The sequence below is a fragment of the Crotalus tigris genome, unplaced genomic scaffold (genome assembly GCF_016545835.1).
Source record: "Crotalus tigris isolate CLP2741 ecotype Arizona unplaced genomic scaffold, ASM1654583v1 scf7180000017987.690289119674:8195010, whole genome shotgun sequence".
Taxonomy (NCBI): Eukaryota; Metazoa; Chordata; class Lepidosauria; order Squamata; family Viperidae; genus Crotalus; species Crotalus tigris.
In genome coordinates this window covers 7,666,736-7,694,672 of record NW_024096758.1, presented here as the reverse complement: position 1 = coordinate 7,694,672, position 27,937 = coordinate 7,666,736, and the positions used below count along the sequence as shown (strand labels likewise).

Genomic DNA, 27,937 nt, shown 5'->3' with positions numbered 1-27,937 from the left:
GCTGGGAAGAATTTTGTGAGAAAGGACAAAAAAAAAATGAAAAAAAAATCAAGACATTACTTGAAGGGAGTAATATTAGTAAGTAAAATTTTTAAATTTAGAATCCATTGAGGGCGAAACTGTGAAATTTTGTCAAACCATCTATACAGAGTAATAAATGAAAACAATTTGAAATCCAAAGTTGTTGCACTAACAGCTGATAATACAAACACAAATTTTGATGGGTGAAGACGCAAAGGGGTGAATAATGTGTATGTAAAATTACAAGATTTACTCCAAAAGAAAATACTAGAAATAGGTTGTAATGCACATATTTTGTCAAATGCAATCAACACGGTGTCATGTGCCATGCCAATTGATGTAGAAGTAATAATAACTACAATTTAATAATAATAATAATAATAATAATAATAATAATAATAATAATAATAATAATAATAATAGTAAAGTTGGAAGGGACCTTGGAGGTCATCTAGTCCAACCCCCTGCTCGGGCAGGAAACCCTACACCATTTCGGACAAATGGCTGTCCAGTCTCTTCTTAAAAACTTCCAGTGTTGGAGCATTTACTGCTTCTGGAGGCAAGCTGTTCCACTGATTAATTGTTCTCACTGTCAGGAAGTTTCTCCTTAGTTCTAGGTTGCTTCTCTCCTTGATTAGTTTCCACCCGTTGCTTCTTGTCCTGCCTTCAGGTGCTTTGGAAAATAGCTTAATTCCCTCTTCTTTATGGCAGCCCCTGAGATATTGGAATACTGCTATCATGTCCCCCCTTGTCCTTCTCTTCGTTAAACTAGACATACCCAATTCTCGCAACCGTTCCTTATATGTTTTAGCCTCCAGTCCCCTAATCATCTTTGTTGCTCTTCTCTGTACTCTTTCTAGAGTCTCAACATCTTTTTTACATCGTGGTGACCAAAACTGGATGCAGTATTCCAAGTGTGGCCTTACCAAGGCATTGAAGAGTGGTATTAATACTTCGCGTGATCTTGATTCTATCCCTCTGTTAATTTATTTGTATTTTAGTCATTTTACCATTCGTGTGGCTACTTTAAAACAATTTTGTGAAGAAGCGAATTTTCAATACAAAAAACTTTTAGGATATTCAAAAGTTACATGGCTTGCTCTAATACCTGCTATAGAGCATCTTCTACAATTATTTGAGCCTCTCCGTTCATATTTTTTAAGTTTAGAAAAATATCCTAAAATCCTGGAATCGTTTTTCAATAATGAAATATCTAAGATATTAATGTGTTTTGTACATAATCAAGCATCTATTTTTCACAAAACGATTCAAAAGATTGAAGGTGAACACGTTTCAGCTACAGAAGTTAGTCTTATTTTGAATGACTTTATCCTTCAATATAAAACTCGAATTTGAAGAAAATTGAAGAAAAATTTCTTCCTTTAGTTATAAAAAGAAAATCGTCAGACTTAGACGAATCAAATCCGGGCATAATGGAAAAGTTTATCAAACATGTTTTCAATATATCGAAGAATGGTCTGAAACAAACATCATAGGAAATAACAGTTTTCAATGGTATTTTTTGACTTCATCGCAAGTATATTGGACAGATATTGAATCTTGTGTTGAGTTTTTATCTAAAAAAATGCCAGACATTAAAATAGACAACGATTGTCTCTTTGAAGAAATTAGAAGACTGAATGTATTTTTAAATTCTGAAAAATTAATACAATGGGAAAATAAACACGTTGAAATTGATAAAAGATGGGTGGAAATATTCAGCCATTTCAAAAATGAACATATTCCATGTGAAAATTTATTTATTCTTGTTCAATTTATGTTGTGCTGCCCTGGAATTAATGCAGCAGTTGAAAGGGTTTTTTCAATTGCTAATGATTTTTGGAAAAGTGAGAAATCGAGATTGAATGTTGATACTCTAGCTGCAGCACTTGTCGTAAAATTCAATATGAAGGATATTTCTTGTTCAGATATTTCCAATATATTGTTAGAAGATGATACATTGACAAAAAATATTCATTCAATGGAAAAGTACTCATTTAAATAATAATTAATAGGCATGCAAGCATAATTACAATATAAAATGTTATTGTTAGAAATGTTTTTTATTATGCATTTATCATATTATAGTGTATTCTGTATTATTGTTGCAATGAATAAAATGTCTCTTTTATTTACGATTTTTTTTCTTCAATTTATTTGTGCCCTTTTCATTGTAAAAAAGTTGGTCACCTTACATGTAGGAGGACACTTTTCGAGGGAGAACAGAACTTACAAAAGGAGTACTGTCCTCCCTAAAGGAGGACAGTTGGTCACCTTAAAGAATCTAATGGTAAAAAGTAAAGTAAATGAAGCTTACTTTACTTGGATTCTGGCCTGGGACTTCTGACTGATTTGCATATTTGGCCAGGAGATTTCTGCAAGATTGCTTTTTGTATTACTCCACCCTAAAATTGCACTTGTGTTTCCATTGGGGAAACTCAGCAAATATAGGTATAAGCTTCCTTTTCAGCAGTGTTGGCAATTCTAATGTCAAATGTTAACCTGGATCCCTTCCTTTGATTCACAATAGAATTCAGCAACTGAGCAAAGAATGTGATTGAGCAAAAAATATATATAGCAATTTTGGCATTAAAAAACTGGAACTATTTAGAATTCAGGAGAGCTTGTTGCTAGAGGGATGGAGCAGGAATGGGTAAAGACATCATCTGCGGGCTACACTTACTTTACTTTTTACTGTTAGAATAATGCTTAGAAATTAAAGGGAAGCAGACATGGCAGAAAGAAAAATATTAGCGTGTAATACAGAAGCCCCACAGGCACTATTGAATGATTCAGTTGTTGGACTTTGCATGGGGAAATCCAGCTTCAAGTTCCCATTCAACCAGGAAGCACACTTGGTAATTTAAGGCTAGTCTGCTTTGGCTCGACCAACTCAAGTTTCTTTTTGTAGGAACAGCTTGCAAAGATCTCTGACACGTGAGGGGGCCTTGGTGCTTTCTAAGCTCAGTTGTTTTCTTGCAGAAGTTTCACTACCCAAACAGGTAACATCATCAGTGATAGTAAGGAATCATCACATAATCAAAGGTTCCCCTATAATGCTGAATACCACCCTGCTATTCCCCCCAAGGCAACTAATAGCTCATTAGATGAAGCATCTACTGTAAGCAAGTAGAAGCAGTGCTGGGCTTTTATCTGCCTTTGCATACAACAGGGGTTCCCGACTGGGGGTGCGAGACGATATTCCAGGGGGTGCGAAAACATGGGTTTAGAAATTTCAAAATTATAGTGTATATGCATAATTCATTGCCGTTTTCTAGCCATGATAATTGGAGAGAAGGATTCCGTCCGCTTTGGTACTGTATTATTATTAGGGTCCTTTCAGTCAATCTTATGTACCTATTTATTTCGAACATTTATATAGCCACCAGTGTTAAAATAAGAGAGCCTTTGGTCTCATTTACTATTAAGGGAAGTAGTATTTTGTTTTTATGGTAACTTCTAACATGGTTGGCATCACTGTGGAACTATTTCAAAGTTCCTTCAGTCCTTTTTGATTCCCTAGAGCAGGGGTTCCCAACCAGGGGTGCTTGCATCCTCTGAGGGTGCGAGACAATATTCCAGGGGGTTGCAAAACTTGGGTTTTCAAAATTATAGTGTATATGCATAATTCATTGCCGTTGTTTTGAACTTTTGTAAGGGGTGCGAGAATGTATCAGAAGCATTCTAGGGGTGTGGGGTATAGAAAAGGTTGGCAGCCGCTGCATTAGAGGAAAGAGTTCCTGCAGATTTTACTCCACTAGTCATTGCCAACTATAGGGGGCAGTGTTCATCTCTGTTTTGAGGCCATTGAGCTTGATGTTTCCATGGCCATAAGGCCAGCATGATGTCACGGAGTTCTGTTACCTTCCCACAAAAGTGGTACCTATTTATCTACTTGCATTTGCATGCTTCCAAAGTGCGAGAATGGGAGCTCACCCCATCTCATGGCACTCAGGTCTCGAACCTGGGCTGTCAGCTTTCCAACTGACGAACCCAGCATCTTTGCCCCTGAGCCACCATGCCACCTCTTCTGTTTCAACATTCCTTCAGTCCTTTTTGATTCCCCAGAAATTGCCACTCTTGCTTTCCTGAGAAGTTAGTCTGAAACGCCTCCCATACTCACAAACATTAATCTGCAGAGAATGATGTGGGTTATAGTGCAAAATCATTGGCAGACATGGTATTCGTTAATGATATCAGATCTTTTCTTGTCTAACGTGAATCAATATCTTTCCGTTTCAAGAACAAGGAAGTGGACTTTCTATGTTTCATCTTGAAATAGCCCAAATCAAACAAAGTTTTTTTTAAAAAGTCCCATCTTATTTGTTCATGTCCACACCTATTGATCCAAGGAGTATAAAAGCTTACATCATCTAGCAAAACAGGGTGGAGAATCATCTGAAGAAGAACAGAGCAGGTGAGAGTTGCCCACTTTAGCACTTGTGATTGATGGGAAGGTGATGGATTTATCAATGAGGAACTGATCTCCCTTTCTCTTTCCAGTTGATTGTTGATCTGCTTCTCAACACTATTTTAAGTTCTTTATGGGCTTAGGAAACTGAAAAATGATATTTGAACAGAACAGAATAACAGAGTTGGAAGATCTTAGGGGTCTTCTAATCTAATCTCTTGCTCAGTGAGGAAGACCCTATTCCTTTCAGACAAATGGCTGTCCAATCTCTTTTGAAAACCTCCAGTGATTGAACAACCACAACTTCTAAAGGCAAGCTCTTCTACTGATTAATTGTTCTCTCAGGAAATTTCTCTTTATTTCTAGGTTGGATTTCTCCTTGATGTGTTTCCATCCATTGCTTCAGGTGCTTTGGAGAATAGGTTGACCTCTTCTTTTTTGTGGCAAAGCCTTAGATATTGGAAGACTACTTTCATGTCACTCCTTGTGCTTTTGGTTCATTTAATCCAAAATGATCAGTGTTAACACTGCAACAACCCCCCTCCAACTCTTTTGTTCTGTTAATTTATTTAATTTACTATGTTGGCTCTTCCATCTAGTCCAGAACAATCTAATTATGCAAAGTAATAAGCTTTGTATTGGGATTTGTTTTTGTTATGCATTGGAAGAATTCTGAAATCCAGTGGCATGATGGTGCAGGGCAAACCTGTGTCCTCTACAATGCAACTGTAATGGTGCCCATAAAAACTTTTTCTGATGACCTTCTGACTTTTCCCAGCTCTACCTGATAGAGACAGGACTTTATATTCAAATTTCTAATATTTCCATACTTCCCGCTCTGATTGATAATGCCTCTCAAATCTTTCAGGAAGAAAAAATCCCTTTCCCTGGCTCTCATCTTAACCTTGCTTCTCACGGATCCAAGATAAGGAATCTGATGTCTTTCATTTTCAAATGAAGCAAATCCTTCCATTTTTAGCAGCACTGTCCCATAACCTGGATGCCCTCCAGATACGCAAGGAATATCAAATTGCAAACATCTCAATCAGTTGGAAGTTCTTGGAACTGGTTTACACATCTGGAAGACCTTAGTCTGAGAAGTCTGCAGAGTCAGACCAGTGATTCCTTTAAGTCAGGGGTATCAAACTTGCAACATCACGTGATGTCTTGCGACGTATCACGACTTTTTTCCATTGCCGGCAATGGGGGTGGGCGTGGTTTTGCCATGATGCATCTGGCCCATGGGCCAGCAGTTTGACACCCCTGCTTTAAATGATGCTCAAAGGTCAAAGATAGATATCTTAATCCTATTATCTGGGAAATGTTGAACAGCAATTGTTAGAAACTGAATCTGGTACTTAAAAAATATTCCTTTGCTATGGAGATTATGCCTTATTATGTAAAAAGTAGACTTGGAGGACCTAACAGTCAGGAATACTTCTTGATTATATTTTGCATCTTGGGATAGGTTTATGGTACTCACATCTCAATGGCAAATATTCAATTTCTCTCATGGTATGAAATGTTGAAATTATGTCCAAGAAAATCAGGAAGCAGAATTAGAACAGAATTAGATGCTCCAACACTGGAGATTTTTAAGAAGAAACTGGACAACCATTTGTCTGAAATGATATAGGATTTCCTGCTTGAGCAGGGGTTTGGACTAGAAGATCTCCAAAGTACCTTCCAACTCTGTTATTCTGTTAGAAATTAATCTTGGAATCTACTTTGATATAAACTTGACACACCAACAACTGTGAGCTAAATTATAAGCTCCCAAATTCACTGTAACTCTTTTGCTTTAAGAAGTTCTAAAAGCTTTGCTTTGCATTCTATAAGGTTTATCTCAGGTGCTAATAAATTCATTTTAAAAAATGAGGGCTTAGGAACACTAAGTAGTTTGGAACAAAATTAGAAAGTCACAGATAAAGAACTTGCTGAATCTGTATTTACTTTTAGCAATCCGCTTTTGTAGGTTTCTAAAAGATATTTCCTTAAATTGATCAATTTGTACCTTCTCTCTTTTCTTTCTTTTTCAGAGATGGGGAGAACAGTTGGTTTGCTCAGTCTTTTGATAACATTTAACCTCTTGATGGTATCTGAATCTAACCTGGAAGGTAAAATGATAAATCTTGTTTTGCTTCCTGAAACTTTTTTACAAGCATAATTCTTCCTGGGGGGGGGGAGAGAGGGAGAAATGCAGCTTTTAACAGCCTCTTGGGGTATTTATAAACAAGACAGAAATGGAGATCAAGGTCTATAAGCCTTGATTAACCTTGGCTATTAATCTTGGTGGCCAAATGTTGGGAGATGAGAGAGCTTGCTTGTGCAATTGGTTAGCCAATGTGAGAACAGACTGCTGGACTAGATGGGCTGCACATGTAATGTGGACAACCCTGATTTAGGGCAGAATGTCATTAAATAGTTGAGTCAGTCTTCATTCCCTACTTCTGGCTAGAGAATCCTGATAGTCATTGTTGATAACAATCAATTTTTGCTACATCTTATTTATTTATTTATTAAGAAAATTTATTTGGCCTGTCAAATCACAGTGACTTGAGGGGGGGGCGTTATAAAAGATATCACAAAACATATTCAGTGTTGCTTGCTTGCTATTCAGCTTCAATATTTTTAAATATAAGATTTTAGATTTAAGATATAAGTAGCAGGACAGTATTTGCCTTCAGGCTTAACAATGTAAATAATATTATAGGCAAGAAATAAAGATGGATAGGGAAGCAGATGCCCACTCTGCTTTCTTAAAGTGGTTATAGCTATCTAGGATGATGTAGGTAGCCATCCTTTTCATCTCTCCTGCTCCTGGTTAATAATAATAAAAAAAGCCAGAATCTTGTTTTTCTTCTAACATTATTTTATTATTCCAAAGATTATGATGATGAGCTGGATTCCTCTGAAGAGCTGACTGGTAGTGAGTTTTTCAGCAGCATCAATGAAGCCAAACAGAAGGTGGATCAGGCATTTAAATTATCCCGGGAAAGGTGAGATTCTTTTATGTAAAACTTTAGGCAACTTCCTTTGTTATGTTTCATCACAGACTCTAAGCCACAATTTTTCATGATGAACGTTTAGAAATATGCCCAGGAAACAGATAGCAAATAATAGCAATAACACACACACACACACACACACACACACAGAAGCTTGTGTGGCCTGAAGCTTCTAGAAGCTTAGAAGGCAAGTTTAGGGGGCCCTTCTCAAAAATGCCACCAAATTATAAACTTTATATTGAGGCAGGTAGAAAATTATTAAATTTTCTTTTTCTTTGTTTCTATTTGAATTTATATGGCTGCCCATCTCAGTATTGTGATTCTCAAGCCCACACCTGTTTATATCCTCATTCATTCATTAATTTGGTCTGCTGTATCAAGAAGCCTTTTCAAAACACTAACTAGATAATCCATTATCTCTGAAGGAGTTTGGGTGTCCAGCAACTTACAATCAATCATTCAAGAATCTGAGCATATACTTCTTAGATATGATATTGTAGAACAGTGGTTCTCAACCTGTGGGTCGGGACCCCATTTGGGGTCGAATGACCATTTCACGGGGGTCGCCAAACCACGCTGTCCGCCATTTTTCCCCCTTTTCCCTAGCTGTCCTACTCCCTCTTATTAATGGCCACACCCACTTGGGGGTCACCACAACATGGGGAACTGTATTATGGGGTCACGGTATTAGAAAGGTTGAGAACCACTGTTGTAGAAGGACCCCCTACCCCAAGAGTTAAGTCTAGTGAAACATCCAGATGTTTGAGCAATGCAATAGTAAAGATAGGAGAGAAGAAAAATGCACAGATTTATTGTGGCAGGGAAAAATAAGGATTCAGGCTGCATACTTTATATTAATCAATACATGTTGACTAAACAGGGTACTCTAATGAAGTAGTAAAATGGTAGAAAATAGAAAGAAAGGAAATAACATGAAAGAATAAGAATACCTCCAGTCTAATTCTCTGCTTCCCTGCTGCTATTTTAAAAACAGCATTGTGTAAACACAACTATATTTCTTATGGCATTTTCCATTGTGGTTGCTTATCATCAACTCTACTTCTTTTTCCAGAATCAAAGAAAGTTTGAACAAGGCTGATCTCAACCCTTCAGATTTTTTGAAATATTTAAAAGCACCTGTGGCAGGAACCAGGACTGCAATCCGAGCTGCAAGTTATATGGAAACTGCTTTGGATATCTTAGAGAAGAAAATACAAAATAAGTATCTGAGACCATTCAATATTACAGGTAGGATGAAAAACCAGAGATGCCTAATGAGGGTCCATGAAAACAAGGCCTTATCACAGTGCTTTGAAAGAATGTTCTTTCAATAATAATAACAAAAAAGTCTGGATAGTGGACGTGGCAGTGCCTGGAGACAGCAGAATAGAAGAGAAAGAACTGGAGAAGATAACAAAATACAAAGACCTACAAATAGAAATAGAAAGACTGTGGCAAAAGCAAGCAAGGGTAGTACCAATAGTGATAGGCTCCTTGGGTGCAATCCCAAAACAACTGGAGCACCACTTGAACACCATTGGCATTGACAAATTCGCTATTAGTCAATTGCAAAAGGCGGCCTTATTAGGAACTGCTTCCATCCTGCGACGATATCTGTAATACCATCAAACATCCACATCTGCCTATCCCAGGTCCTGGGTAAGGACTCGATAGGTAGACAAAATGCCAAATCCAGTCTGAACATCTGGCTGACTGTGCGATGATCCATAATAATAATAATAATAATAATAATAATAATAATAATAATAATAATAATAATAATAATAATAATAATAATGTTGGAAGGGACCTTGGAGGTCATTGAGTCCAACCCCCTGCTCAGGCAGGAAACCCTATACCATTTCAGACAAATGGCTGTCCAGTCTCTTCTTAAAAACTTCCAGTGTTGGAGCATTACGCTTCTGGAGGCAGGTTGTTCCACTGATTAATTGTTCTAACTGTCAGGAAGTTTCTCCTTAGTTCTAGGTTGCTTCTCTCCTTGATTAGTTTCCATCCGTTGCTTCTTGTCCTGCCTTCAGGCACTTTGGAAAATAGCTTGACTCCCTTTTCTTTGTGGCAGCCCCTGAGATATTGGAATACTGCTATCATGTCCCCCCTCGTCCTTCTCTTCATTAAACTAGACATACCCAATTCCAGCAACCGTTCCTTATATGCTTTAGCCTCGAGTCCCTTAATCATCTTTGTTGGTCTTCTCTGTACTCTTTCTAGAGTCTCAACATCTTTTTTACATCGTGGTGATCAAAACCACGATGGAGCACTTCAGAATTTTTTCTCAGATAGGTAATGCAACAGGGTGAGAAGTGGACAAGAAACAGAAAACCCCACATGTTAGGTCATGAATACTACAGCTTAGACTTCAGAAAAATTCTTATTTCCAGAATTAAAGTGGTTGAACACTGTCTAATTTAAAATTTTAAAGTACAGGTAGACCTCAACTTACAACCATTCATTTAGCAAGTAATTAGCAAGTATTCAAAGCCACTGGAAAAAATGATTTACAATCCCACACTAATGACTATCACAGCAACTCCATGATCATGTGATCAGCATGTATTTACAATAGTTCCAGCATCTCAGGATCATGTGATCGTCATTTGTGATCTTCCCAGCCAACTTCCAACAGGCAAAGTCAATGAGGTAAGCTGGATTCGCTTAAAAACTACACGATTCACTTAACAACTGCAGTGATGCACAACTGTGCAAAAAAGGTGAAAAAATCAGATATGACTCACTCAACAACCAACTGCTTTAGCAAGGGAAATTCTAGTCCCAACTGTAATCATAAGTCAAGGACTACCTAAATTGATAACTAGCAATTAAATTAACATTAATTAAATTAATATTACATTAAATCCTTGATTTCCAATTATTTTTTCCCTATTTAGACGTATTAAGCAGAGACCAAAAAGAGACACTCTTCAAAACAACTGGTTGCAATTATGTGACGTGGCCAATCCATTGTCCACTGAACAGTCCTTACCGGACCATCACTGGCCAATGCAACAACAGGTATGCAACTCCTGCTGAAACTCTGCTTAAAGCAGGTCTCTTTAGGATATGGTGATTTGTGGAACCAGAATTGATAGAGCTGAAATGTTTAGGCTTACTTTCTGTGCAAAGCATTAGAGAAGTTGAAGAAACAAAACTGATGTTTGGAGCCCTTTAAGGCAGGGGTCCCCAACCTGCAGTCCATGGACCAGTACCGGGCCGCGGCATGCCAGCAACCGGTTCGCACAAACAAGCAAAGCCCCATCCACAAGATGCAGGCAGCACACAAAACCACATACTCTCTGGTCCATGGAAAAACCTCTCTCTGCAGAACCAGTCCCTGGTGCCCAAAAGGTTGGGGACCTCTGTTTTAAGGCATCTCTTCTGCAGCTTAAAAGCTCTCTAAAATGGGGGAAAGCTGATTGGGAGGATTTTGAGGGGTGCAATGAAAATCCTAAGCACCTACAAGGTGCAAAATATTTATTTTGCCCCTTCTTTACCTCTAGATGGGTTAGCCACCTAGATGGAAATATTGTCTGACTGGCTGTAAGGCATCTCTGTATGCTGAGCTATTTATTTGAAAAATAAACAGGTTCTATGAGAAAAAAGAATTTTAATTTCCTCTTTTAAAAATACCAGGCGCTACTAGGGCATCAGGGTTAATGGCAATCAGTACCAGAAGTTTTGTATAAAATTGTTTATTTCTGGCAGGAACTTTTTTAGGTTTTAAAGTTCATTTCATTTCATGGTGAATTTTAAGGGAGAGTTTTAAAACAAGCTTTCAAAATGCATAATCAGTTACACAAGTAGTCTTCGACTTACAACAGTTCATTTAGTGATTGTTCAAAGTTACAAAAGCATTGAAAAAAGTGACTTAAGATTATTCTTTACACTTAACGACCGTTGCAGCATCTCTATAGTGAGATGATCAGAATTCAGATGCTTGGCAACTGACTCATATTTATGATGGTTGCAGTGTCCTGGGATCGTGTGAACACCTTTTGTGACCTTCTGACAAGCAAAGTCAATGTGGAAACCAGATTCACTTAACAACTGTGTTACCAACTTAACAACTGCAGTGATTCACTAAATAATTGAACAAGTGCACCACCTTTCTGTGGCAAGAAAGGATATAAAATGGGGAAAAATTCACTTAACTGCCTTACTGAACAATAGAACAGATATTTACACAGAGGTTTCATTTTGTTCAACATTCAGAGAAGAACAAAAGCTGCCTGTTAGCTTAACTTCAACCTTCAGGAAGGCAAAGGAAATATATATATATATATATATATATATATATATATATATATATATATATATATATATATATATATGTTTTCTGAGGTTTTCGCGGGTGTTTGTATGTAGGTCTTTGGTTGTTCGGGTGTTCTCCCGCGTAAAATTGGAAGTGTCTTGGCGACGTTTCGACGAAGTCCCATTCGTCATCTTCAGGCTGGTGTTTTCAGCTTCGAGCTTCGAGCAGCAATTGCTGCTCGAAGCACGAAGCTGAAAACACCAGCCTGAAGATGACGAATGGGACTTCGTCGAAACGTCGCCAAGACACTTCCAATTTTACGCGGGAGAAAACCCGAACAACCAAAGACATATATATATATATATATATATATATATATATATATATATATATATATATATATATATTTGTAAATTTGTATTAAGTAAACATTTTAAAACAGATTGAACACAGTGTGACTTTTCTGGCTGTTATTTTGCCATACATACCATACCATATACCATATATCTTCCTAGTCATTGATTTTTTTATACCATTTACATATTGCATTTTATACTATTTACATATTTATATATTTACATACATATTTACATCTATTTATAACATAATTTCCATTTCCATTCTTATTTCATATTCTTTCTGATCTCTATCTTACGCTCACTTTGAGGTTGGAAATCTACACTTTCTCTCTTCTAGACGAGTTTTCTCTGTTCTGACTTTTTCTCCTCAAGTCTAACCAATACTGCATCTTATCCCAAACTCCCTAATACTCTGTTTCATCCTTATCTTTAATTTCTAAGGATAATCGATCCATCTCTGCACATATCAAATTTTTTTTAATTAATTCACTCTCCACCGGGGAATTTCCGTTTTTCCAGTTCTGGGCATGCAAAGGAAATAATTTTTGTATAGAGATTGTTCCAGCATATTTTATTCGGTGATGAAGACATCCCTAAAAGACCTCCATGCATTACATTATTTTCCCATTCTAGGGAACACCCACATTTTGGAGTAGCCAATCATGCCTACGCACGCTGGCTTCCAGCAGAATATGAAGATGGCATATCCCTTCCAAGAGGACTGATTGGAGGGCAACTTTATAATGGATATCCTCTACCTCTGGTAAGTGATAGAAAGTCATCTACCTGTTTGGGTCAAGCTTATAGTTGGAGAACTATCAGAGGACCATAGTGAAATCATTGTGGGCTCTAGTGTACGATGAGATGACCCTTGTAAAACAATATCTATACAGTCTAAAGTAGCCAGTAGCTACCGGCCCATTTCATCATCCCACCCCTCTCCAAATCACCTGACTTTACCACCAATCACATGGTTAATGAAGTGGGTTAGATCATACCGCCAGTTGCCATAGTGTATTGTTTACCTTAGAACAGAATTTCTCAATCTTGGCTTCAAGTTGTATGAACTTCAACTCCCAGAATTCCCTAGGCTAGCATGCTGGCTGGGGAATTCTGGGTGTTGAAGTCCACACATCTTTAAGTTGCCAAGGTTGAAACACAGTGCCTTAGAGCAGGGCTTTTCAACTGGTGGTATGGGTACTACTGGTGATACTCTGGCACCTGGCAGATGGTGTACGACCATCCTAGATAAGTGTAGCAAGGAAAAGAATGAGCTGAAGCAGCAGCAGTGCCACACAAGCCTGAGAGAGAGTCAGTTGGAGCTGCAGGGCTTTCAGAGCTTGGTGGAAGTCCCAGGATTGGTGTGTGTGACTACATGCTGATCAGCGCTTCTGTAGGGCTACAGGGTGAGGCAGACGCCTCAGGATCAGCGTGCACAGCTGCACGCTGATTAGCGCACCCGGAAGAGAAAAGGAGGAGGGGGGAGAGAGGAATAGAATAGAACAGAACAGAACAAAACAGAACAGAATAGAATAGAATAGAAGTGGAAGGGACCTTGGAGATCTTCTAGTCTAGCCCCCTGCTCAAGCAGGAAAACTTATACCATCTCAGACAGGTGATTGTCTAGTCTCTTCTTAAAAACCTCCAGTAATGGAGCGCCCACAATTTCTGGAGGCAAGCTATTCCACTGGTTGATTGTCCTCATTGTCAGGAAGTTTCTCCTTAATTCTCTCTTTGATCAATTTCCAACCATTGTTTCTCGTCCTTCCCTCTGGTGCTCTGGTGAACAGCCCCTTAGATACTGGAATACTGCTATAATGTCTCACCTATTTCCTCCTTTCTTTAGACTAGCCAAACCCAAGTCCCACAGCCGTTCTTCATATGTTTTAGTCTTCAGGCCTTTGATCATCTTAGTTGCTCCTCTCTGAATTTTTTCCAAACTCTCAACATCTTTTTTGTAGTGTGGTGACTAAAATTGGCTGCAGTATTCCAGGCATGGTCTTACTAGGGTTTTATAAAGCGGTACTAAAACTTTGCATGATCTTGATTCTATGCCTCTGTTTATACAACCCAGGATTGTATTAGCTTTTTTGGCTGCTGCTACACACTGCTGGCTCATAGTTAAGTGATCATCCACTAGGACTCCAAGGTCCCTCTCGCAGTTATTGTTTTTAAGCCAGGTTTTGCCCAATCTGTACTTGTACCTTTGATTTTTTCTGCCTAAATGGGGTATTGGCTACTCCTGTCAATTTGGTGTCATCTGCAAATTTGATGAGTTCCCCTTCAATTCCCTCATCTAAGTCATTTATGAAAATGTTGAAGAGTACTGGGCCTAAGAAAGAACCTTGTGGTACCCCACTGCTTACTTCTCTCCATGTAGATGTGGTCCCGTTGAGGACTATTTGTTGAGTACGGTTTGTTAGCCAGCTACAGATCCATCTGGTGGTGATGTCTATTCTACCTTTTTCTAGCTTACCAAGGAGTAGGTTGTAGTATACTTTATCAAATGCCTTACTGAAATCTAAGTATATTATGTCCACAGCATTTCGCTGATCTACTAGTTTAGTCACTTTATCAAAGAATGAAATAAGATTGGTTTGGCATGATCTGTTTTTAACAAACCCATGCTGGCTACTGGCTATGACTTTGTTTGCTTCTAGTTGTTCGCAGATCTGTTTTTTTATTATCTTTTCTAGGATCTTTCCAGGTATTGATGTTAAATTGATTGGTCTGTAATTTCCTGGGTCCGGTTTTTTTCCTTTCTTGAAGATGGGAACCACATCAGCCCTTTTCCAATCCTCAGGTACTTCCCTGATGCTCCAGGATTTATGACAGATGTGGTGCAATAGTTCTGAGATAACATCTGCCAGTTCTTTCAGAACTATGGGATGTAATCTGTTGGGTCCCAGTGATTTATATTTGTCAAGGTCGGATAGGTGTTCTCTTACCATTTTCTTGCTTATTTTAATTTTTGTTTCTACTATGTCTTTTGCAGTGGTTTTTTTTTTTTGGTATGTTGAGCTATAGTTTCTTTTTGTGTGAAGACTGATGCAAAGTATGAGTTAAGCAGCTCTGCTTTCTCCCTGTTGCCTGTTATTTCCTTGCCATCTTCTCTCTTTAGTGGGTCTACAGTTTCCTTGACTTTTTTCTTGTTGTTAATATGTTGGAAGATACTTTTTTATTGTACTTGATTTCTGTTGCAAGTCTTTTTTCATTCTGAGCCTTTGCTTTCCTTCATCTTTGCATATGCTGGCTGTCTGCTAATAATTATGTGCCCTTCTTTCCATTTTTTGTATTTGTCTTTCAGTTTGTCAGAGAGATCTTTGTGCAGCCATGCTGGTTTCTTCTTGAGTTTCTTGTTTTTCTTTCTCAATGATATTGTGCTGCTCTGGGCTTTTATGATCACATTTTTTAGAATTTCCCATGCTTCTTGGGTTGTTTTCCCCTTTAGGATTTTCATCCATGGGATCTTTCCTAGGTTCTCTCAGAGTGTGTTAAAGTCAGCTCTTTTGAAGTTTAAGACACTGGTTGGATTGTTTCTATTGCTAGTGTTTGCATTATATTAAATTCCAGTATCATGTGGTCACTTTCACCCAAGGTTCTGGCAATTTCAATTCCCTCTATCAGTTTTTCTCTATTTGTAAGTATTAAGTCCAGTATAGTTTACATCTAGTTCCCTCCTCCACCTTTTGGGTGACAAAGTTGTCAGCTAGCTTGGTTAGGAATCTGTTTGATCTCCCGCTCACTGCAGAGTTTGTTTCCTTGTTGATATCGGGATAGTTGAAGTCTCCTATTACTACTGTGGTATGCTTCCTACATACATTTGTTAACTGCTTGGCAAGAATTCATCTATTTCTTCTGATTGGTTGGTTAGCCTGTAATATACACCTATGGCAATGTCACTTTTTTCCTCTTTTATATTGACCCATATACATTCTGGAGAGATTTTATCTTTGATCATGTGCATTTCTGTAGATATGTAGTGTTCTCTTACATATAGTGCAAATCCCCCTCCTCTTTTTGTAGACGTGTTTCTTTTGAACAATTTGTATCCATCCATTCGATTCATGGGTTTCGTCCCACCAGGTTTTTGTTATGCCAACTATGTCATATCCTCTCTCATGTACTATTGCTTCTAGTTCGCCCCGTTTGTTCCCCAAGCTTTGAGCATTTGTATATGGGCATTTAAGACTTTTATGCCTGTCCGTGGATATGTTTCCTGTATCTCCTGATTGTTGTTTGAGTTTTTCTTTTTTCCTCATCACTGCCTACCTCATTGTTTAATTTGTTTTCTTGGGATTTGTGATTGGTTTTGGGGTCTAGAGATTCTAGAGAATATAAAAGGAAGAGATTTTGATGGGAAAGGGAGAGAAAAAAGACGATGGGGAGAGACAGATGGAGCAGTGCGCAGCCTTGGGAAGAAGAGTCAGCAGGACCTGCACTAAAGAGAAAAGGAGGAGGAGGGAAGATAGGAGAGGATATAAAAGGAGGACGTTTTGGTGGGAAAGGATGAGGAAAAAAATACAACAGGGAAACAGAAGAGGACAGAGAGAGACGGAGAAGAGGAGAGGCTTTTTTGAGACAAGCAGAGGGAGAGAAGGGGATAGAACTGTTAAAAGATTAATGTCAGAGAAACAGGCACAAGTTTCACATTAAAAGTATGTTAAGTGGGTGTACAGATAGTCTTCAGCTTACAACCACAATTGAGCCCAAAATTTAAGTTGCTAAGTGAGAAATTTACTAAATGAGTTTTGCCCCATTTTATGACTTTTCTTGCCACATTTGTTAAGTGAATCACTGCAGTTGTTAAATTAGTAAAACGGTTGTTAAGTGAATCTGGTTTTCCCATAGACGTTGCTGGTCAGAAGGTTGCAAAAGGGGATCAAATGTCCCTGGAAAACAGTAACGGTCATAAGTATGAACCAGTTGCCAAGCATCCAACTGTAAATCACATGACCTTGGGGATATTGTAATGGTCATAAATGTGGAAAATGGTCATAAGCCACTTTTTTCAATGCCGTTGTAAGTTCGAACAGCCACTAAGTGAACTGTTGTAAGTTGAGGACTACCTGTACTTTATCACTTTTTTCCTTTTTTTGGGGGGGGGGTCATCACGTTTTTGACACCTTGCTAGGCGACTGGTGATACTTGAATATTGCCATATCCTAAAAGTGGTATAATCTGTGAAAAGGTTGAAGAGCACTGCCTTAGAGGATGGATTGGGGAGAACTGTATGAGGACACAACAACAACAAAAAGAGGTTATTATTCCAGCTGGTAGGGCCAGGAGGATGGCCTTCTCTGCTGTTGCTCCTGCCCTCTAGAACATCTTGCCCATCGATGTGAGGTTGGCCCCAACCTTCCTATTCTTTCATAAGACCTGGCTCTACCAGTTAGCTTGGGACTCCAGTGGGGGAACAGTGCAATGGATATTTGATTGAGTAATAACAGTTCCCCCCTCCCCCCTCCACTCTGCTCCCCCCCCATGTGTCTTTGGTTTCAATGTCTGATTTTAACTTTTTATGTTTTAACTTATATGTAACTGTAAGCTGCCCAGAGTCACCCTATGGGAAGATGGGTGGCCAATTAACTTTATAAATACATAAAAATAAATAAATAATAGTTTTAATTTAATTTTGTAGGACCTGGACTCCAAGGAAGGATCACTTAGGAAACAGAATGATTTCAATCCAGGCAGATTAGAATTGCTTATCTAATCCTCTCTGGGTGTTTCCTTGCAGGTACGGCAAGTGTCTAATGAGATCATCACAACTTCCAATGAAAATGTGACGCCTGATGTCCAGCGCTCTCTTGCATTCATGCACTTTGGGCAATGGGTTGACCATGACTTGGACTTAGCTCCTGAAAGTCCAACCAACATAGATAATAGGAATGTCCACTGTGATTCTTGTTGCAATTATGCACCTCCTTTCTTTCCAATTAAGGTAATAGAAACTCTGCTCTGAGAAAAAATGGTATAGCATTGTATATCCACAGTTCAATTTTAGCTTCAAGAGATCCTCCTTCTGAGGAGGCTTTCTCCCTGATTTTGATAAGGTAGTAGATGAACGTGAAAATAAATAGTCTCTCTTTAAAATAATTTAAGATAGTATCTTTAAAATACAATAGTGTCTCTTTAAAACAGTTATGCGACCTCTGGGCATAATAAAGACTTTTTATAGCACTCAGTCTTATATACTGCTTCATAGTGCTTCACAACACTCTCTAAGCCAAGGGGCCCAAACCTCGGGCCACAGCCCACTACCAGACTGTGGCTTGTTCAAAACCGGGCCGTGTGAGAAATGGTCATGAAGCTCCACTTGTGAGAGTGACAGGCCCTTGTGCATGCATGTGAAGCCCCACTTGCATAAGTGGAGCTTCATGCATGAGCGCAAGCACCCTTCACTTGTGCGCAAAGCTCCATTCGCACAAGTGGAGGATTCATGTGCACACACACTGCTTGTACAAATGGAACTGTGTGCATGTGCGTGCACCTACCACTCACACACTACCACCACCACACGCCGGGCTGGGCCACCAAGCTGGAAAGATTAGGGACCTCTGTTCTAAATGGCTTACAGAATCAGCATATTGCCCCCAACAGTCTGGGTCATCCTTTTACTGACCTCAGAAGGATGGAAAGTGAAGTCAACCTGGAGCTGATTAGGATTGAACTGCTGGCAGTGGGCAGAGTTAGCCTGCAATACTGCATTCAAATTACTCCCCACCATGACTCTTTTATATTTTTATAGTGATTATTTTTATATTTTTTGTTTTCATTGATTGTTGTACATACCCCAGAGTGATGTGTGGCCATATAAATGTGATAGATGATAGATAGATGATAGATAGATGACAGATAGATAAATTTAACATTTAGGGAGCTAGTTTGGCTCCTTTATAAAGTCAAGGGAAATGTGTGATGATGACAATTTCTTTAGTGTACTTTTTGCTATGTATTTCTGATGAAACTGGGCTTATACAACACACTTCCCTTTTTTTAGCGAATCAGCCTATTCAGGCAGTTTATTGTCTATAAGTGAATCAAATAAGTTGGTTGACAAACTATGCTGAAAAACTAAATTTGCAGAATGTGAAATCCAAACTGTTTCATGACCTGCTGGTATCTTATTAGACTTGAAATCTTATGAGATTTAAAAACAATTTAAAAACCATTTTTAAAAAAATATTTATTAAAACATTAACTAAAAAAATCAAAGTATTTAAAGTCATGTTTATTTTTAAGTGCCAGAACATGAAATACAAAGTAAACATAGAAAACTGACAGCAGAAAAAAACCTAGTGGTCCATCAAGTCTGTCTTTTGAGTTTATTGGTTTTTTTTTTGTTTTCTTTTTACTTAATTAATTAATTTTTATTTTATTAATAGTTCAAGTATAATGCTTTAAGTTGGTAAAGTAAAGGCCATTATTACAGTGGTGAGATTCAAATATGTGAACAACCGGTTCTCTGTGTGGATGCCACTTCTGGAAGTCCATTCTGGGCCTGGGCAACAAAAATTAGCTACCGGTTCTGTCGAAGTGGTATGAATCCCACCACTGCATTCTTGTATTCTGTACTTTACTGTGCTAAAAAATTTTGGAAGTAAATGCTTTTTCTCCTTTTCCCCTGTACCTCCACCTTTACTCCTCCTGTCTCTCTCGTTCACATTTTCCTATTACCTTTATTTTTATTTGCATTTAATATTATGATCAGTTAAATACTTTTTTAAAAGTATTTAAAAGCATGATGCTGATTAGACTGGGATCAGAAACATGTGGAAGTTTTGACTTATTGATCTTTTTATACAGATCCCCCCTGGAGATCCACGGATTACGACTCCAGGCATCTGCCTGCCGTTCATTAGGACAGCTGCAGTGTGCAACCCCAAAACATTTGTCCGTGAGCAGCTCAATTCAATCACCTCGTTCATGGATGCCAGTATGGTGTACGGGAGTGAAGAGCCTCTAGCAAAGAGTTTGCGGAACCAAAGCAACCCACTTGGTCTCATGGCAATCAACCAGAACTTCACTGATGCCGGTCTGGCCCTTTTGCCTTTTGAGATCAACTCCTATAGCCTCTGTCTGCATACAAATAAAACTGCTAAAATCCCATGTTTTAAAGCAGGTATTTGTTTAATTAATGCATTACATTTATAAGAGCACCCAACATCAAAGTGACTCTGTGATGGGTTCAGTAATAAAAACATGATTAACAAGTACGAATAATAACGTAGGCATTTGGAGAGAGAAGAACCATTCACTCTAAAAAGTAAAATTTATTTATTTATTTATGAGACTTATATACCGCTTTAAGTGCAAGCACTCTCTAAGCGGTGTACACCAGTAAGTAATGTATATATATATTTACATTGCCCCCAACAATCTGGGTCCTCATTTTACCTACCCCGGAAGGATGGAAGGCTGAGTCAACCTTGAGCCGGTGAGATTTGAACCGCCGACCTGCTGAACACAGTCAGCTAAAGTGGCCTGCAGTACTGCACTCTAACTGCTGCGTGTTGTGCATTCAGTTCTGGGGCATTACATGCAAGTTATATGTGAATGGTAACAATGGCAGGATGAAACATGCAAAATAGATAACACTGGATAGTGACTCCTAATATTCTGCTTTGGTAAAGATCCATAGCCCAGCATGGCCGAGATGTGTTTTTTGGATGCAGAAGTTCAGATTTAGGGACATGACTGTGCTGGACACCCTCTTACTATCTGAAATAGGTAACACTGGGATGATATAGGAAGACGCAGAGAGGAATTAGAGTTTGGTAGTATAAGAGTCTGTCTGGCAGTCAGAAGAACTCCAGGTTACATCTCTAACATCTTCAGGAAGAACAAAAAAAGGCTCTCTTGAAATTCTAGAAAGCCACTGCTGGAGAGGTGCATGTAAAAAAGGAATGTGATTTCAGTTGCATAGTTATAGATGCCATATACACCCACCCCATGAACATCCTGGGACCAATGCCTCCTTTCACAACCAACATTCAACATGTTCCTGCCAAATTCCCTTACTATGGTAGGGATACCAGATTCAAGCTGCAAGAATCCACATAACCTCTAGAGTGTATCCTGAAAGTTAACATTTTCCAGCTTCCTTTCTGAAATGTTTAGAATATTTGTTTTTGTTTGTTTGTTTGAATTGCTAAAACCAAACAGAATGTGTTATGGTTTAACTTTGCAGGAGATGGAAGGGCCAATGAAAATCTGGGACTGATGGCTATTCACACTCTCTTTCTTCGGGAGCACAACCGGATAGCCGGGGAACTGAAGACGTTGAATCCCCATTGGAAGGGAGAGACACTCTATCAAGAAACGCGGAAGATCATTGGTGCCCTCAATCAGGTATGGAATGTTCTCATTTTATCTCACAGCTTTGCTGCTTTTACATAACACTTTTTTTCACACAGCAGTATCCCAAAGGGATATTGCAAGACTGAATGCTCTGTCCAAATTAGATGTCTTTTCAGATAGAAAACAAATGAAGGGGGAAAAAAGTATTGTCCAATCTTTTCTCTTGCATGACTTGTTCTTTCTAAAACATAGGGTAAATATACTGAATGCTTTACCTTACTGAAACAAATCCCAGTGGAAAATAGATAGTAGATGAACTCAAGCCACAAGAAAGTTGGATCTCACTTCAGGTGAAGCAACAGGCATTCTGTTTTCAATGGTTTCAATTGTTGAGAATGGAATATAATGCCAGAAGATCAGTTCATTTATTAAGATAATTCTATTATCAATTTGTCTAGAGCGGGCAAAGGACAAGATAGAAATACAGGCTACCAGTGTCTGGAAATATTTTTTTTCCTTTTCCTTGAAGGATTTCATCCACCCATTCTCGATGCTGATATCTTGTCAAAATGGTGCTTTTTTCACTGTTCTCCATCTATTCCTCTGACCCATAGTTTATGAGAGGCATGGTCTTACTGGAGTCACTAATCACCACTGTGCAGTAGTGAAGGCAGGCTGTTTTGTGCTTTAGCTATGACTGGCTGATGCTATCTACCAAGAGTGAGGAAATTGCCTTAAGTCGGATTCTTCATCTCCAAGTGAAAACAAAGCAGTGTGATGTAAGAGATGTATGAGAGAAGTTTCTTCCCCCCATCTGTAGGACTGAGTAAATCCCATGGACAAGATTTTATAAATGAAGGTAGTGTTAAGTTACATGCAGATTTCTGGAAGTTCCTATTGAGCCTTATTTCCTTCACAACTTGTCCCCTAAGCTATCAGGGGAGCAGAATAGTATGTTGGTTGGGGAATTCTGGGCGTTGAAGACCACACATCTTAAAGTTGCTAAAGTTAGGAAACACTGTAGTAGTTGAACTGTATGGAATTTTGCAACCCAGATGGCCAGCAGAAAAGTGACTCTTCTAAAGGATGGAGGTTAATGAAGGGCACACTTAAAAAAAAAAAAAAGCTGGATAAGCTGTGCTTCCTGTATAAGAGTGCCTACCTTCTACAATGAGCCCCCCCCAAGATTTTCCCCTACCCCAACTTTCAAAAGTCTTATAGTACAGGCTGTTCATTTGGGCCTTTGGTAAGAATGATTTACACCTCCTTTTAATGGTGGTTTCCTTCGTTCCCATTTGGTTTTGTCATAATGCCTCCTTTATTCTTCTTTTTGTTTTGAGTTGTTTGTTGTTAGTATTTTAAACAATTTGCAAACTACCCAGTCTGCTGGGAGTTATGCAGGATATAAAACTAGATGTTTGGCTACATATACTATTTCCAAGAAGCAAAAAGAATTACGTAAGATTGATGTTAAATCAGATCAAAAGATCTACCATTGTTTCTTAAATTAGTTTGTAATTTGTCCTTACTTTCTGAATGCTCAGAGTACTCTTGGTATTAAGTCATCAGACAGGAATAAATAAAGAAAACAAATAAGTAGGTTGAGGCCTTTGGGACTTACATTGTCTTTGTATCATTGTAGATATACACATACAGAGATTATCTACCTCTGCTGCTAGGCAATGAATTCTATAAACGGTTACCTGTGTACAGAGGCTACAATAAGAAAGTGAACCCCTCCATTTCAAATGTTTTCTCCTTGGCCTTCCGATTTGGGCATGGTTCTGTCCCACCTTTTGTACCCCGCCTGGATGAGAAATTCCAGAACTTGTTTCCCTTTTCCAAGACCCCACTTCATCTCACTTTCATGGCTCCATGGAGGATTTTGGCGGAAGGTGAGTTGGGTCTCTAGCTTAACCCTCTTGAGAACTTAAACCAAGCCTGTTCAAAGTGCAGTCTATAGGACTGGGAACCATCCAATGCTCCTGGAAACAATCATTTTTGAAGAACAGGATGAGCAACTCTAAATCATAGAGCCCCCAGGGACATGCCACAAATCTGTCTGATGCAGTCCTGTATCTTTGATCCAGGAAGCATACAGTCATTATCACGCAAGCAAGGTGTTAAAAAAGCAAAACCCTCCTCATTCTTTCCCCCCAATATAGAACCTTAACAAAATCCTGGACCCACCCATCAGTTTGACTTGCCTATATGATATTCTTTAAAGCAATGTCAATGCAGCCTCGAGCCCTTAAATGCTGTTCATCCCTCCTGCACAATGGAGAAATTTCCCCCGCCCCCAGACATTGGCTTGCTGAAGCATAGGGCTGCCCTACAATGACATTTCAAGGAGACTGAAATCTTTAAAGCAGGGGACCAACTGTCAGCTTTGGGGGCTTCTGCCATCGGGGCAGAAATGTAAGGAGTAACTGAAATACCGGGACCTGGGGAAACGCCTGGGAGCAGATCAAAATAAGCAACATTTTCCAGGCTGAGGTCCTCATTTTCATGTCTTGCTGGCTGCTGCATTCCAAACTGTGGTTTGTGTTCATTTAATTCAAATGTATATTATAATGGATTAATTTAAACTATGTGCATATACTTAATCTGATGATTATGCTGCATATATAATTGTCACCAGTTGCCACATTACATATGATAAATTAGCAGCTGCTTCTGGAACGGCTCTGAGTCTCAAAGATTTGGGGAGCTTGCTAGGACCATGGGGTCACAGACTATGATCTTTTGATTATGGATCAAGTTATTGAGTTCTAATCCTGTTTAGTCTTACCAACATTGCCAATAGTGGAAGGGAAGATTAAAGATGTAGCCTAACCACAAAGGTAGATATATTCTGACCTTCCATGGGATGAACAGTACAAGCCTAATTGTGCCAATGTAATAATAAATCATAAGGCAACTTTAGAACTGTTAAACTTTGTTTCAAATTTCTTTCTTTCTTTCTTTCTTTCTTTCTTTCTTTCTTTCTTTCTTTCCTTCTTTCCTTCCTTCCTTCCTTCCTCCCTCCCTCCTTCCTTCCTTCCTTCCTTCCTTTCTTTCTCTTTCTACCCTCCTTTCCTTTCCTTTTTCCTTTTTCCTTTTCCTTTCTTTTTTTCTTTTAAGTCGCTGTTGACTCCTGCATTAGTTACTGTATTTTTCTTGGAAATATTTTTTAGAAACAGTTTGCCTTTGCCTCCTCCTTCCTAGGGTTGAAAGAGAGTGATGAACCCAAGGTTACCCACCTGGCTATGTGCCTAGAAGCCACCAACACCTAACTAGCTCTCCTCGAATGAGTATACCAGAGAGTTATATGTTGAATTTAAATGTAGAAAGCAAACTACTGATTAAAAAAAAGTCTAAAGCTCTGGAAGCCTTGGTTAGAAGATACTTTCCTTTCAGAGGCCACTGTTGCTTTTCTCTTGTAGATGGCATTGACCCCCTTGTTCGTGGCTTCATGGCAGACTATTCCAAGCTGATGAGGCAGAACCAGATGATGGTTGAGGAGCTTCAGGAACGGCTCTTTGCGCAATTGAAACATATTGGTCTTGATCTATCAGCTCTGAACTTGCAGAGGGGACGAGACCATGGTTTGCCAGGTAGAATGGCTTATTTTAAAGGCAGATTTATCATTGTCCTTTGAATAGTAAGGAAGGCTGTCCAAATCAGTCCTAACAGAATAATAGAATTGGAAGGGACCTTGAAGGTCTTCTTGTCCCACCCCGTGCTCAAGCAGGAGGCCCTACCATTCCAGATAAGTGGCTGTCCAATCTCTTCTTAAAAACCTCCAGTGATGGAGCATCCAGAACTTTGGAAGGCAAATTGCTCCACTGGTTAGGAAATTTCTCCTTAGTGCTGCTATAATCTCACCCCTAGTCCTTCTTTTCACTAGACTAGACATACCCAATTCCTGTAACTGTTCTTCCTATGTTTTAGAATCCAGTCCCCTAATCATCTTTGTTGCTTTTTTCTGTACTCTTTTCAGAGTCTCTACATCTTTTTTATAATATGTGAACAAAACTGGATGCAATATGTATGGTCTTACAAAGGCTTTATATAGTGATACTAATACTTCATATTATCTTGATTCTATCCCTCTGTTAATCTTGGAATCTTAGTGGACAATCACTTAAATATGAGCCAGAAGTGTGCAACAGCCAAAAAAGGCAACACAATCCTAGGTTGCATTGGCTTTTTTAGCTGCTGCTGCACACTGCTGTCTCATGTTTAAGTATTTGTCCACTAAGACTCCAAGATCCTAGTTACTGCTACTGGTATTGAGCTAGGTTTCACCTCATCTAGTACATTTGTTTTTTCTTGCCTAAGTGTAAAACCTTACTTTTCTCTACATTAAATTTCATTTTGTTAGATAGGTCCCAGTGTTCAGTTCTGTCGAGATCCACCTGGATCTTGAGCTTATCTTCTGGGGTGCTGGCTATTCCTGCCAGTTTAGTATCATCTGCAGATTTGATGTCCTGTGCTATTCCCTCATTTAAATTGTTTATGAAGATGTTGAGTACTGGGCGTAAAACAGAACTTTGGGGTACCCCACTGTTTACTTTCCTACATGTAGATGTAGACGTTCTTATCTTCCTTCTAACCTAACAGCTTCCAGATCTGGTGGGACCATAACTCCCAGAATTCCAAATGGGCTTACTGATGAAATCTGGGAATTGCAATTCCAACATATCTGAAGTAGGAGAAGACTTCTACACTTTATGGCCAATTTTTCTTTCCTGTTACCCTAACCTACCCAGCCCTGCCCTGTCCAGACCCTATTGATGTGCATAATTTCACTAATTTTTACAATAGACCCAAAATGAATCCCAGCCTGACAGACACACTAAAAATATGGCTATTATGCTTGCAGATCCTACAGCATTCTAGAAATAATTGTGTGGGAAAGTCACTTTTTTCTTTACATTATTAAAACATATATCAGATTTTTTTCCTGTTTTAGGCAAATCCAGCAACACAAGTGGGATCAGTTGTAATTAGGGATACCCGGAGAAGGGGAAAAAAATCAAGATGGCAGCTGTGAATATGCAAATACAGCCCCGCCCCCTTTTAAACATGGGAACCTCCCTGTCCATAATGATGATTGCTCCTCCTTGTAGGGTACAATGCCTGGAGACGTTATTGTGGCCTCTTTGCTCCCAGCAACGAAGCCCAGCTTGCTGTAGTCCTTCGCAATCGTAAACTGGCAAAGCAGTTCATCAACCTTTATGGGACACCAGAAAATATTGACATCTGGATTGGGGCAATGGCTGAGCCCTTTGTCCCCAACGGGCGAGTGGGTCCGCTCTTGGCTTGTCTCATCGGAGCTCAGTTTAGAAAAATCAGAGATGGCGACCGGTGGGTGTTTTTCAAATCCTTTATATATATCAAGAGAAAACTGTATGCCAAATCCAGATGTCACCAGTGATTTCATAGCTATAATTGTTTTTGATTTTTAAGTGATTGTATGATAGGGTAGTTTTAATTATCATTTATCTCACTATGATCATTGTCTTGCACTATGGATTTTGTAGCTGAAGTTGATGAGATTGTCACTTATTCAGAATCTTTTGACTGAGATAGAATGGCAGGATTTCCAGCCTGTTTTCTCTGCCACAGCCTAGAGGCATCCTCCTATGGTTGTGCCTACTATATTTTCAAATACAATATACTTTTTATATTTTCAGTCAATTGAAATAGCAGATAATAGGGAATTGCTGAGCACAATATGGGAGGAAAGAGTGCCGGTTATTGTCAATGATTACAGACTCCTATCAGACTGATTGATTTCTCAAATTTATACGACTTAAATAATTCTGGGTGGCTAACAAAAAATGAAAACAAAACACAAGTCTAAAAAGAATTTTAAAAAATAGCCAAGCAAAATTTTATTCATTGTTAACTGAAGTTACAACCAACTATTCTTTATGCACACTGTCAAGGCAATCACTAAATTACCAACACTGTTTCTGATGGTCTCCCATAGAAATATTTTTCAAGTTCAGCCAAAATGGTTAGTTGTTTTTCCCTGCTGTGACCAAAGCTCACCAAAAGAAATGGTTTTCTTTGATTAATCCTTCAGTTTTTGGCTCACTAAAGCATTATTTTTACTTTCTCAAGTCATTTTTATTATTTCTATTATGATTCCTATCATCATTATTAATCTATTGCGATTTTTCACTTTTTTTGTCAGATATTGGTGGGAGAACCGTGATGTCTTCACTTCATGGCAGCGCCGTGCTCTGAGAAGTGATTCATTTTCCCGTGTCATTTGTGACAACACACACATTAAAGAAGTGTCCAGGGACATTTTCAAAATGAACCGCTATCCAAGAGATTTTGTGAGCTGTGGAAAAATCAAGAGTCTGGATTTGTCAGCTTGGAAAGAATAAAACAGCAGAAGGATGAGGCAGGAAGTGTGGGACAGGACCTTGAATCTGAAGGGAGGACCAGGAACCCAGGTGACTATAGCCCCTTTCTCTCATGCTCTAATCTAAAACAGTGGTTCTTAACCTTTTTGAACGAATTGCCCCCTTGAGCCAATGAGGAAGTTGTCATCACCCCCCTCCCCCAA

At 38.8% G+C, this 27,937-nt stretch overlaps 1 protein-coding gene across 1 annotated transcript; it reads left to right on the top strand.

Moving 5' to 3' along the window:
- LOC120309089 (myeloperoxidase-like) lies at positions 1 to 27,937 on the top strand. Its single transcript, XM_039345911.1, has 13 exons — positions 1 to 78; positions 6,472 to 6,549; positions 7,320 to 7,431; positions 8,513 to 8,688; positions 10,347 to 10,470; positions 12,700 to 12,829; positions 17,807 to 18,010; positions 19,876 to 20,191; positions 21,260 to 21,420; positions 23,012 to 23,264; positions 24,795 to 24,965; positions 26,484 to 26,721; positions 27,557 to 27,937. Exons 2-13 carry the CDS (start codon positions 6,474 to 6,476, stop codon positions 27,753 to 27,755), a joined length of 2,160 nt encoding a protein of 719 aa, XP_039201845.1. The 5' UTR covers positions 1 to 78; positions 6,472 to 6,473; the 3' UTR covers positions 27,756 to 27,937.